The 12,172-nt window shown below is 51.6% G+C and overlaps 1 protein-coding gene across 2 annotated transcripts in view; it reads left to right on the plus strand.

The window, feature by feature from the left end:
• The window catches only part of CRTAC1 (cartilage acidic protein 1), a 165,538-nt gene that overhangs the window by 91,121 nt on the left and 62,245 nt on the right, over positions 1–12,172 (plus strand). For both annotated transcript variants that reach the window (XM_055252946.2, XM_055252956.2), the window contains exon 3: positions 3,078–3,274. In XM_055252946.2, the coding sequence (XP_055108921.2) occupies positions 3,078–3,274 (197 nt within the window). The remainder of the gene's footprint in view (positions 1–3,077; positions 3,275–12,172) is intronic.

A 12,172-nucleotide genomic window follows, 5' to 3' on the forward strand; every position in this document is an offset into this window, starting at 1 on the left:
GAGGCAGTGGGGACTGGGGGAGATGAGGACCAGAGTGTCAGGATGCATCCCAAGCTACCATGTCGGTTTAGGGAAGCCTTTGTGGCATGTGCTCACTCAGTAACAGATCGAAGAATTTGACCCAGCCTAGCAACCTTACCCCTGTAACTGGCACCCTAAAACTCTTTAAAGAAGAGAGAGCCAGGGCCAACTGCCTTTCTGAGGTTACTACCATGGTGCAGGGACCTTGTGTGTACCCCAGCTACTCCAGATTCAGGGCAGAAGGACTGGACTCCAATATGTGAGGAGGCCATGATCCCTCACCTCTCACTGGGAGCTGGCTTCAGGGGGTGGTGAAGACATTCTAGGAGACCCAGTGGGCAGGGGTGCAGAGGAAGGGTGTCAGTGCTGGGCTTACATGGTGGCTTCTTAGCCACAGCCTGGGGCAGGGAGCACCTGCTCTGATCATCTCATAAGGTTAGTGAGACTCACGGACCCACAGAGTCCAGGAGCTTTTAAACTCTGGCTCTGGAATCCCTTGTTCAAACAACATACTGTGGAACGTGATGCATAAAACATAGAGATGCTCTAGTTGAATGGAGCGGAGGGCCCCCAGGGCTGCCTTTTGCCACACATTTCATGACCCTCAGATTTTGTCCAACTCTTGCATTTCACAGAAGAGAAATGCAGAGCCTAGAGAGAACTGACCAGCCCAAGGCCACCAACCTCATCTCTGGCAAATGAGCCCAAGGATGAGAAAGTGCTTTGTAAAGTGTAAAGTGCTATTGAAATGTAAGACTATCATAATCTTCACCATCTGCATCTCCGTGAAGTTCTCAGGCATTTCTCAGGGGCACTACTTTGTGGGAGGCAGCCAGGGGGAATAATGAACAGGCCTGAGCGTGCTGGCATCATAGGCAGCACGGAAAGAACATGGGGTTTGGACCCTGAAGACACAGGGGCCCAGCACTGCCACTAACAAGTTGTGTAATCTTAGACCTCACTTCAGTTTCCTTTTCTGGAAAAATGTTTTGCCTACCTTCCTTCTGAGATGGTGTGGGGCTCAAGTGAGACTGTGCATGTGAGGGTGCTTTTAACAAGGCCAAGCACTCCACAAATACAGCCATCTTACAAGGTACAGTAGTGATGGAAAAGCAGAAGACCCCAAGGCTTGCAAGACTCGTGTTCAGCCCTCACAGGCACTTCCTGTCCCCGAGCACTGGAGCCAGCTGCTGACAGTGCTGGAATCCAGTTGCCTGCCCCCCCTGCCTAGACACATCTCCACAGGTCATGCCACGCCCTGGCATGCAGCCCTCAGACACTCTTCGTCAAGGTGTCTAAGGCGTGACCTTCCATCACCGGGCGCTGACTCAGCCCCAGGAAGCTCCGTCTCTCCTTTCACCCTCTGGGTGCCCGAAGGTGCCCAGCCAGCTGCTCAGCATCCCCCAAACCTCGCTGGCTTCTGCATCTTGGAATGATGCAGCGGGCCAGACTGGATTTGTTTCGGGAAAGAAAGACGTGATTTCTCTCAAAGACCTTAGAAAGCTCTTCCTGCCCTCCCTGGGTGTTCCCAGCTAGGGACCCTCTGGAGGCAGTATCTGCATTTCCCTCAGGATGTGCACATTCAGGCTGAAACATAGGAAGAGGTGGGGGACCCCGTGGATGGGGTCTGTTCCATTCTTTGGGAGAACCTGGCAAGCTGGTGCTCCTAGTGGGCAGGAAGAGGCCTCAGACATTCATTTCTGTGCTGCCTGGGGTGTGACCTTGGGCACACCGACTTCCTGCAGGGCCCTTGTTTTCTCCATATGGGAGGGTGATGCGAAGAAATAGACCATGGGACACCTGAGCTTTTATGATTCAGACATCAGCTCTGAGCTTTCATTCATTCAATCAGCCAACAAATATTTATTGAGCACCTATTGTATGCTAGGCATGGTTCTAGGCACTGGGGAACAAAACAGATGAGAAGTTCTGCCTTCATGGACCTGACATTCTAGTGAGACCAGACAGAGAAGGAAGAGGTAAATGAGAATATGGAATTGTCAGCTGTTGGTCAGAGCTGTGGGAAGAGAGCATTAGTGAGAGATAGAGAACAGGGTGGTGGTGCAGTGGCGGGGGTGCTAATTTTGGGAGCATGGGCAGGCAAGGCCTCACTGAGAAGGAACAGGGGAGCAAAGGTTTAAAGGAGATGAAGGAGGGAGCCAGCGGTGTGGATGTCTGGAGGAACAGCATCCTGGGCAGAGAACGGCAAGTGCAAAGTGCCTGGGGCTTCAGTGCAGCGAGGAGGGAGTTGCAGGCGCAGGAGAGTGAGACAGAGGAGAGATAAGTAGTGATGCCTTTTAACCTTTTGTCTTGATTTCTTAGAAAAAGATCCAGCAGGTCTGTCTAATAACTTTAGACGTGTTCATGTTCTCCCATCTGAGATGTGAACTTCATCCTTTTGTTTAAATGCAGGGACTTTGTCAGGAGAGTTGTTCAAACCTCAACAACAAAGCCTCCTGCTCCTCCAGGGCTCATTCACACAGGGACTCGGGACTCGGGATAGTAGAAAGGGCCTTGGTTCAACTCCCAGCACCTGACACTTCCTAGGCTGTGTTACCTTGGAAAGGGCATTCAGCCTCTCTGAGCCTCAGTTTCCCTGATAAACCTCATCAGTTGCCTTATCCATAAAATGGGTTACTAATACATGCCTACCTCTCTTGATTGTTAAATTTAAATTATAAGATCATAAATGTGAAAGTGCCTTTTGCATTGAAATGGGCAAGATAAGTGTCGGGAAGTTCTTTGTTTTCTTCAGTGAGGCCTGTGGGAAGGGGCTGTCCACGGCTCCCACTCCCCTCCGCCACCTTGCTGCTTATATGGTGTCCCACATGGCCCCCGCTGACTCTCACTGCGCCTGGGCCCGAATCTGATTCAGGGACACTCATCCAACACTCAGGGGTCAGTGAGGCAAGTCTGGCTGGGTTGCCCAGGAACACTCTGGGTCTGACTTGCCCCATGGCATGTCCGGGAGGACTCCCAGCCCGTTGCTCTGGTTGGATGGGACTGGGTGGGCCCAGCGGCTCTTCCCCAGCATCCCTTCCCCATTCCTCCTCCAGGTACAATGGGCCCAACCTGGTTCTGAAGTATGACCGGGCCCAGAAGCGGCTGGTGAACATTGCAGTTGATGAGCGCAGCTCACCCTACTACGCGCTGCGGGACCGGCAGGGGAACGCTATCGGGGTCACAGCCTGCGACATCGACGGGGACGGCCGGGAGGAGATCTACTTCCTCAACACCAATAATGCCTTCTCGGGTAAGGCCTGGGGCTCAGGACTCTTCCTGCTTCCTATCTTCTCCCTCCCAGCACCAACTTGGGGAGGGCCGTGGGAACCCTGGCCCTTCCTCAGGCAACTGTCATCATCCCCCTAGGCACTGCCCCCTGCTGCCGCAGGACCTCCCTGGGTCCCAGAATGACTTCTTCTTCTCTTGCGTGTGAGCCTGTAGGTCTCATCTTCTGAACCCCAGGCCTGGAGATGGACAGGGTGAGCAGAGACCAAGGCTCTCCCTCAGACTGTGTGTCCCCACCACTGCCTCCTAATGTGAGCCCTCCTGACCCCTCCCCCCTCTCCAGCCCCACTGCCCTGCCCTGGCTCAAGCATGCATCACTCTCACCTGGGTTATGCCGTGATCAGAAGATGCCCCTAGAATCAGCCTCCATGCTGGCTGTAGAGGACCTTTCTAAAATGTTCTGAAATCCTTCAAGAGCCCCCCACTACTCTCAGCTGAGCTCACTTGTTCACTCCCCAAATTCTTGCTAAGCACCTACACTCTGCCAGCCTAGAGGTGCTGAGGACACAACCGTGAGGAAGACAGACCTTGAGTTCATGGAGCCTTTTCTTGCAGGAGCTTCTCGAACTGAAGTGTGCATCCGAATCCCCTAGAGGTCTTGTGCAAATGCAGACTGACTCAGCAGGTCTGGGTGGGGCAAGACCCTGCACTTCTGACCCGCTCCCAGGCTATGATGATGATGCCTCTGTGTCAGGGACCACACTTTGAGTAACAAGGTCCTGCACGCTAAGGAATGGATGAGGGAAATTGATGCCCAGAAGGCTAAATGACAGTGACAATAATAACAGTTAATACTTAAGCAGCACCTATTGTGTGTCAGACCCTGATCTAAGCATTTACATTAATTATCTCATTTAGGCCTCACACACCTCGATTAGTAGGTACTGGTAAATGCCACTGTACAATTGAGGAAACTGAGGCACAAAGAGTTTACCTGACTTGCCCAAGGCCACGCAGCTTGTAAGTCTCAGGATTTAAACCCAGGTGTCTGACTCCAGATCCATCCTCTTAATCAAGATGCTCTACGGCTTTCCTCAACCCTGTGTCCTCACTGCCTCTTGGAGAGCCTAGCTTGCAGTGGTTGCTCATGATTTCGGAGCTGTGCTCTTGTGGCAGCAGATCAAGGTGGTTTCCCCACTGCACCCACCGCCCCCCCCCGTCCCCACACCACGATGCTCGCATTTTCTCAGGCTCAGCTCTCAGGATCTCAGCCCAGGCCTGTGGGGCTGTAATATCTCTGCGGAAGTCCCAGGCCACGGTGTCCCTAGGTGAGGGAGGGACACTGTGAGGGATGTAGGGCCCTGTGTCCCTGTGGGGCTAGGTTGAATGTGCAGTGGGCTCCTCCAGAAGGCAGCCCTCTTTCGGGTCAGCTTTGGATGAAGCCCTGGGGTTCAGACTTGAGCAGTCATCATCCCGGACCTCCCAACCTCCTGGAGGCCGGTGACTGCCTGGCTATGAGGACCAACTTCCTTGTGCTCCAATCCCCACCCTGACACATATACACTGGCTTTCCCCTGAGCCACGACATTACCATTACTGGTTGTTGAGCCCAAGCCAGGATCCAGCCCCTAGACTGCCCCTGATGTTGAGTCTTGCAGTTGCATAAACAGGAGGGGAAGAGGTTGGGGCTTATGCCAAGGGCAGGGGCAGGCAGTGCTGTCTGGCTGGCAGCCAGCCTTGTGTAGCCAAGAAACAATGAGCCACAGCCCTGAGTGGTGTTTTATGGGTTTTCATCTCATCTTGCCACCAAGTGAGGCCTGAGAGATAGTAATTATCCCTACACAAATATCAGGGCATGATCATGCAGCTGGATTTACTGCCCTCTCTCCAGCCAAGCCAAGATTGGATTAGGACACAATTAATTGGTAGGCTGATCAACTCTTTAACATGGGGCAAGGTCAGAAAGGGAGCAGCATCAAGGGATGCCTATAGAAGGGGTGAGTCCCCAGGAAGTCTCCCAGAGGCTGGGAAGCTGGAGCGAGGAGAACTGTGGAAGTGTGGGCTCAGCAGGCAGATGCCAGAGGCAGGGGAGAGACCATCCCCTATTCACCAAGCACAGAGCACCTACAGTGGCAGCCACCAGGTGTCTCTGAAGCAGCAGCCCCTCCCACGCTCTTAGAGTGTTGCATTATGAATCCCAGAGCCCTGGTTCCCTACCCAGGCTGCACATTAGGGTCACCTGGGGAGCTTTCAACAATCCCAGCTAAGCTGCACTCCAGTCAATCCCGTCAGAACCTCTAGGAGTGGGACCCAGTAACCAGATGGTAAAGACCTCCAGGCGATTCCCCCATACACCAAGGTGGAAGGCCACTACCTCAGAATCATGCTAGTTTCATGCTCAGCCCAACAACAACCCTACTCATTTATTAATGCATTCATCCGCTGGACAAATATTTACTGAGCACCTACTAGGGACTGATGATGCTTCAGTAAATAAAACATAAAAATCCTGCCCTCATGAAGTTCACACTCTGTCCTCAACATGGCCTTGTGTTTCTCTGGGTATCCGAGTCCCGTCTCCCAACCCCCTGCCTGGACACTAAGCTCCTTGAAGGCAAAACCTTGTATCGTTCATGTTGTGGTCCCCTTTGGCCCTAGCCAGACATTGCACATCCTAAGAGCTAAGTTAAAATTTGATAAATAAATCCCAGGAAGAACAGGCAGGCATGAGCTGTTGGGCCTGAGAGAAGGTTTGCCAATTGAGGGAAGTCAAGAAAGGCAGACACAGTGAAGGCACCAGAAATGCCCTGGGCTCCTGAGATCGAGGGCATAAATGTGCACTGGGAGAGGCTGGAGCCGACCCCCAGGGTGGGGGTGAGGCAACAGTGCCCAGCAGCCTCAGTGCTGGCGACCTTCTGTGGGTTTGAGGGATGTCTGTGGGTTTTAGTTAATTTTTCAGTTGAGTGATCCCATTGATTAATCGACAGTGGGCAGGGTGTGGAGCAGGGACATTGTGCCATGTCAGCACTTCCTTGGGCCCAGCTGGCATGGCACTCGGCCACTGCCACCCTGCCCACTCTCTAGGGGCCCCCAACCAGCCCAGGCATGCCCATGGCATTTGGCTCTGCCCATGGCATGTGCCAGTGTGTTAGAGCAACCTGTGGAAGCATGGTCCCTCTCTCCTCCCTTGGCCAGCCTTTGGGATGCGAGTATTGGAGTTCCTGGAAGATGGCAAGCACCCTGCATCCCAACAACATCCTGTGGGAGTCATTTTGTACAAACCTGGGGTCTGCCCCTTATTTACTGTGTGACTTTGGACAAGTTACTTGACCTCTCTTAGCCTCAACTCCCTCATCTAAAATCATGCCAACTTCTTAAGCTCAACTCCCACTAGTGGCTCCATAGACTATATCTGAAGCCCTTCCCTTCGCCTACAGCACCCCTCCTATGAGACCCGGGTTGCCTTTCTGACCTTCTTTCCTCCATTCTTCCTCTTACTGCCTTCCCACCTGAGGCCTTCATACTTGCTGTTCCTTCTGCCTGAAATGCTTTTCCCACTGATGTTCTCCAGGCTCACTCCTTCATTCAGGCCCCTCCTCCAGTGAGATCTTTCCTGAGCCCCATATCTAAAATTGTATCCTCATTACCCCCTGTGCCCTTAACTGGCTTTATTTTCCTTCACAGTACTGACCACTATCTGAAAATAGGCGATTTTTGTTTGTTGTCCATCTCTCCTACTAGGGTCTTAGTTCCATGGGGGTGCCTTTTTCACTGCTGTACTCCAGATCCAAAGGAGTGCCTGTCACTTAGTAAGCATTAAATACATATTTTTGAATGAACACCTGAGATAATGAATGAAAGCACCTATTACAGTGCGCAGGACTTAATAAGCACTCCACACAATAGCCGTTCTAGTCCTGTGACTCTGAAGAAAGCCAGAGCCTCTCAAATTGTCGTGGGCAGAGGTCCACAGGCCTTCCTACTGGCCTGTGGGAAAGAGAGACCGTGGGAGCAAAGAGAAAAGGACCGCATTGTAACACTGTGCAGATGGGGGACCCAGTAGGTCTGGGTCGAGGGCTGAGAATTGGCAAGTGAGTACGGGAAAGGAGAAGGAGGAAGACTGACCACCATCCCAGGAGGGCCTGGCCCAGGAAACCAGCTTATGGCTTCACCAACCTAGAAAAATACAAGCCACTGAGTAGCATCTCAGGCAACACTACTCAGTGAAACCAGGTAGGAGAGTGTGCAGGACACAGGGGGACAAGAGGCAGGTGCCGACACCTCCCTCCACATCCAGGAACCTAGGATGTTCTGCAGCTCCTGGTCAGAGCCCATCCCCTGGGGGGGGTCACACACTAGCTCACTCCAGCTGCTTCACTGAATAGCTCTGAGCACTCCCGCCCACATGAGCTGGGCTGGGGTAACGAACGGGAGCATGGGTAGCCGATGGGTCAGTGTGAACTGGGAGCCCCACCACTACCGTATTTTCATGCATTCAGTTCCACAAAATGATTGAAGATCTGCTATGTGTGGGGCACTGCTCAAACAATTTATGTGTCTCCCTCCTTTCTACACAAACAGCATGCCCAACTCATGGTTCCACTCTTTGCTCTTTTCATTTAACAATGCATTTTGGATTTGATTTCATGGCAGTACACAGAGAGCTTTCTCATTCTTTTTATGGTTGTATAGTACTCCACTGTGCCATTAATTTAACTGGTCCTCTATTGATGAAAAATTACTTGCAGTCTTTTGCCTTTTGCCCTTACAAAGCGTGCTACCAAATGAGTAAGTTTGTACAACATGCTATTTCCCACAATTGCAGGCATATTTGTGAGTTCATAGAAATAGAATTACTGCCTCAAATGAATATACATGTGTAGTTTTCATAGCCCCTGCCAAATTGTCCTTCCTAGGGCCACTGCCCGGGACGTTCCTGTTGATCAAATATGCAAGCAAGCACTTTCTGACACTCCCAACACAATATTTCATCTATTGTTACAGTATTTGCTAATCTGATGGGGAAAAATGATATCTAAGTACAGTTTTAATTTTCATTTTTGTTAAAATGAAGGAGACTGAGAATATTTTTATATATTTGAATCTCTTGTCTGCTCATAGCCTCTGCCTATTTTTGTATTGATTATTGGTCTTTTCCTTATTGAGTTGTAACAGCTCTTTATAAATTAGGGAATTAGCCCTTTGTCTATAGGACAAGTAGAAAATGCTTTTCCCTTGTTTGTTATTTTTTTTTTGTCTTTGCTCTTGGTGGATGTTGTAATGTGGAAAATTTTCATTTTTATGGACTTGGATTTATCACTCTTTTCTTTTTTGGGCTCTGTGTCACACTTAGAGAGGTCTTCAGCAGAGGCTCTTGTAACTTCTTAGAGAGGAGAGGGAGCGCCAGTCACCATGCTAGAGAGAAGGGTATTTGGATGGGTGGTACTTCCAGCCTCTTCTGCCTTCACAGCAGAGGAGCTGACTGCTCTTGAGAGAAGCACCTCTGGTCGGGCAGCTCCTCCACCTAGTCCAGTTCCAACTGTACCCGGATATTCTGCACCTCACTACTCCAAGTCTGATGCACGGGCCAGAAGCATGGGAATCAGCTGGGTGCTCTTAAAAATGCAGACTGTTAGGCCCCACCCCAGATCTCCGAAACCAGAATCTGTATTTAATCTCCAGGAGCTTCCTGGACCCAGCAAAGTCTGAGATGTATGGCCCTATGGCTCCACCCTGTTTTCCTAGGATTCTCTAGGTCCTAAAATGGATTCCAGGGTCTCCTGATCCCCCAGCCAGATTTCACTTGAATGCAAAGTCCTGATTTGCAGCTCTCCCAGCAATGGGCCAAAGCAGCATAATACGGAATATGGGGCCCCAGAGGCCATTCCCATGGTCCTAACAAGGAACAAGCTTCCTTGGGAACTGGGACTGCCTCCTACGAGCAACCCCAGCTCTTTAATAACATGAGAGGGAGCTCTGCAACAGACAGACCATCTCACAACAGCTGTGCAACCTTAGGCAAATGACCTAAGCCTCTGAGCCCCTGTTTCTTTCTGTGAAATGAAGACTCTACCTTCCTGGCACTGCTACGGAGAGCACTGAAGGAGCTGATGTGGGCAAAGTGCCTGGCGGGAGCTGATCGGGTTTCCCTCTTCACCTTGGGATGGGGGAAGGAAGACCGGGGTCAGCATTTACATCAGGGACCCAGCACAGCCTGGGCTCCTCTTTTAAAATGTCCTTTGTCTGAATGAGTTCTTTCTTCCCCTGGAGCCATCACTGTCTTACTGGTTTTCCATTGACTAAGTCTTATATAGCCTTTCATACTTAACATCACAGTTGCCTCCTGAGTTGAGGATCTGCTGTGGTCATGTGCTGTGATTTCCTGGATGATGGTGGTGATGGTGATGGTGTTGTTATTATTTATTTAACTTTTCATGTGCCAGGTATTGTTCTCAGCACTTTACATACATTATCTAATTTAACCCTCACAACAACCTGATGAATAGGTGGCCATTCTCATTCCATTTTACAGATCAGAAAAACACAAGTTTATGAGTTGCCCAAGATCCACCTAGAGGGAGGGTTGCTGGCTACTTCCCCAGCCCTGCTGTTTGCCTGATGAATGAGGTTGGAGGCTGAGGCCTCTGCCTTGCCACACAAACCTGCCCACCCTTCTCTCTACCACCAATACCAGACCATGAGTCAGGCCATCTCCCAGGTGGGGAAAGCCTCCTGGGGAGGAGGCATTCCAATCCAGTGATCCTTAGGACGAGTCCTTTATGACACAACCTCATGTTCCCAGTGGCTCTAGGTGCCCTCTTGTTCCCCTTTTCTAGTCTTCTGATGCCTCCATCTCTGTCCCAAATGTGGCTTCTCCCTGGGACTCAAGGGACCCTGTTTATGGCCTGGTCTTTCCCTTCTCCCTAGCTCCAGACTCTATTCTGTAAGCAGTCATGCCTCATGGCCACTGACCTCTTGGCCACCCCGTGGTCACTTTAAATGCAAACTGTCTGAAGCCAGGCTCCTGCTCATCCCCAGTGAACTCAGTGTCCCTGCTTGGGTCACTGTTTCCACATTTTGGACAGCTCCCTCACTCTGCCAGCCACACTCAGCCAACCCCTCCTACACCAGTGCTTCCTCCCCATCCCGATCAAACCTGAGCTCCTACAAAAGTGGCCACTCGCTGCATTTCCTCCTTTGCTAGCGCATTCACCCTTCACTCCACTGCCAACTTAATCTTCCGGAAACACTGTCTTCTCCTGACTTTCCCCAGATCAGAAGCCACCAATGGCCCCTTTGCCCTCAGTCCTGGAATTACTGGGTCTCCTCTGCCCTGCCATGCTTCGCCTCCTCCACCTGCACAAACCCCCCTCCCTGGTCAAACTCAATGTCCCCTCTGTGCCTTTTTCTCGCCATCCTGCCTAAACTGTAGAGTGCAGTGCTGTTGTTACTCTGACCCTTCCAGACCCAGTTCAGGTGCCTCCTCCCTCATGAAGCCCTCCGTGATCACAGCGACTCTTCCATCCTGATTTCAAGGCATCTCCCAGACATACTGTCTGGTTCTGCCCTGCTAGGCTCTGCCAGCTGTGGGATCTTAGGCAAGTCCCCTTCTCTCTCATGCCCCAGGCACTTCATGTGTAAAGGGGTCATGAAAATAGTACCCACCTCGAGGGGTTTTGGTGAGGGTTAATGAGAATATACGTGAATTGCCTGGTACCTGGCAAGTGCTATAGACGTGCAGTATCACTCATTTCATGGCTGTCTCCTGGTGTCTCCTTTACCTGTCCCCGGTGTTGTGGATGGACTCTAAAAGCCCCTAGTCAGGGACCAAGGCATACTTCCCCCAGTCTCCCACGGCATCTGGTGTAGCACCTGGCCCCCTGCCGGGCATAGTGGGCACCTGAGCTTCACCCGCAGACCCTTCCCTCTGGCCTCCTGGCAGCAAATTGCGGTTCTACTGGACTCTGAGACCCTCAAGGCTCCTTTAATGCCAAGATGCCAGAATCAGGGTGGAAATGGGAATCACCAGACTTGCCTCTCCTGGGGGCTGTGACTCCAGGGCCCCCTGCCTTGCCCCAAATGCCCTCCTGTTTCTCCCAGGCCTGTACCTTCTCAGTGTCTTTCCCCAGGGGACTCCAGAGAATACCTCTCTCCTGCTCCTAACAGCCTCACCTCTTCCCGAGCTGTTGCCCCCACCCGCTCATGAGGGACCCCAGGGCAGAGTGCAGCTCTTGTGCAGCTACAAGGAGCCAGAAGGCAGGACTGCATGCTGACATGGGCCGGGGGCCAGTGCTGGGTGTTTATTGCCTGTGCCATCGACCTGCACAGCTCGCTGTTTATCTGTCTTCCTGACACACCTAATTACCCAGGTTGCAGCTGCCAGAGCGTTTGCTCTTCCTAAATCAGGGGCTCCCATCTCTCCCGTCCCCCAGGCCTCCGGGCCTCTGCCTGCAGAAGGGCTGCCATTGATTTTGCCGTTCCATTTTATGATCTACAAGGCTCTGCATGGCTGTTGCACATTTTACCTTAATTAGTTTATTCTTCTGGGCATTCCTGGTGAGCTCAGGAGCCAGGAGGCTGAAAAGGGGGAGAGGCCAACAGCACAGGCACCCTAACACCTCCGGCTGAAAAGCTCTGAGCCTGACCAGACATCAGCACCTTAGGACGGCACCTTGCTAAGGACAGCACCAGTTACGCAGGGCACTAAGAGGTGCTCTACAAAAAGGGGTTCCATGGCCAAGGAACATTTGGGAAAGGCTGGGTTAAATAAAATTAAACAGGTTACTCATTGCATGACTTTTTGAAGTTCTAATAGATCAATGTCCAGGGGGAATCTCCAAGAGGTGGGTGAGTGTGCAGTCTTTCCCAAGCTCGCATGATCACAGAGTCCTTTCTCCAGGCACCTCGCAGAGATCTGAGTCCC

Source organism: Symphalangus syndactylus, chromosome 2, assembly GCF_028878055.3.
Source record: "Symphalangus syndactylus isolate Jambi chromosome 2, NHGRI_mSymSyn1-v2.1_pri, whole genome shotgun sequence".
Lineage (NCBI taxonomy): Eukaryota > Metazoa > Chordata > Mammalia > Primates > Hylobatidae > Symphalangus > Symphalangus syndactylus.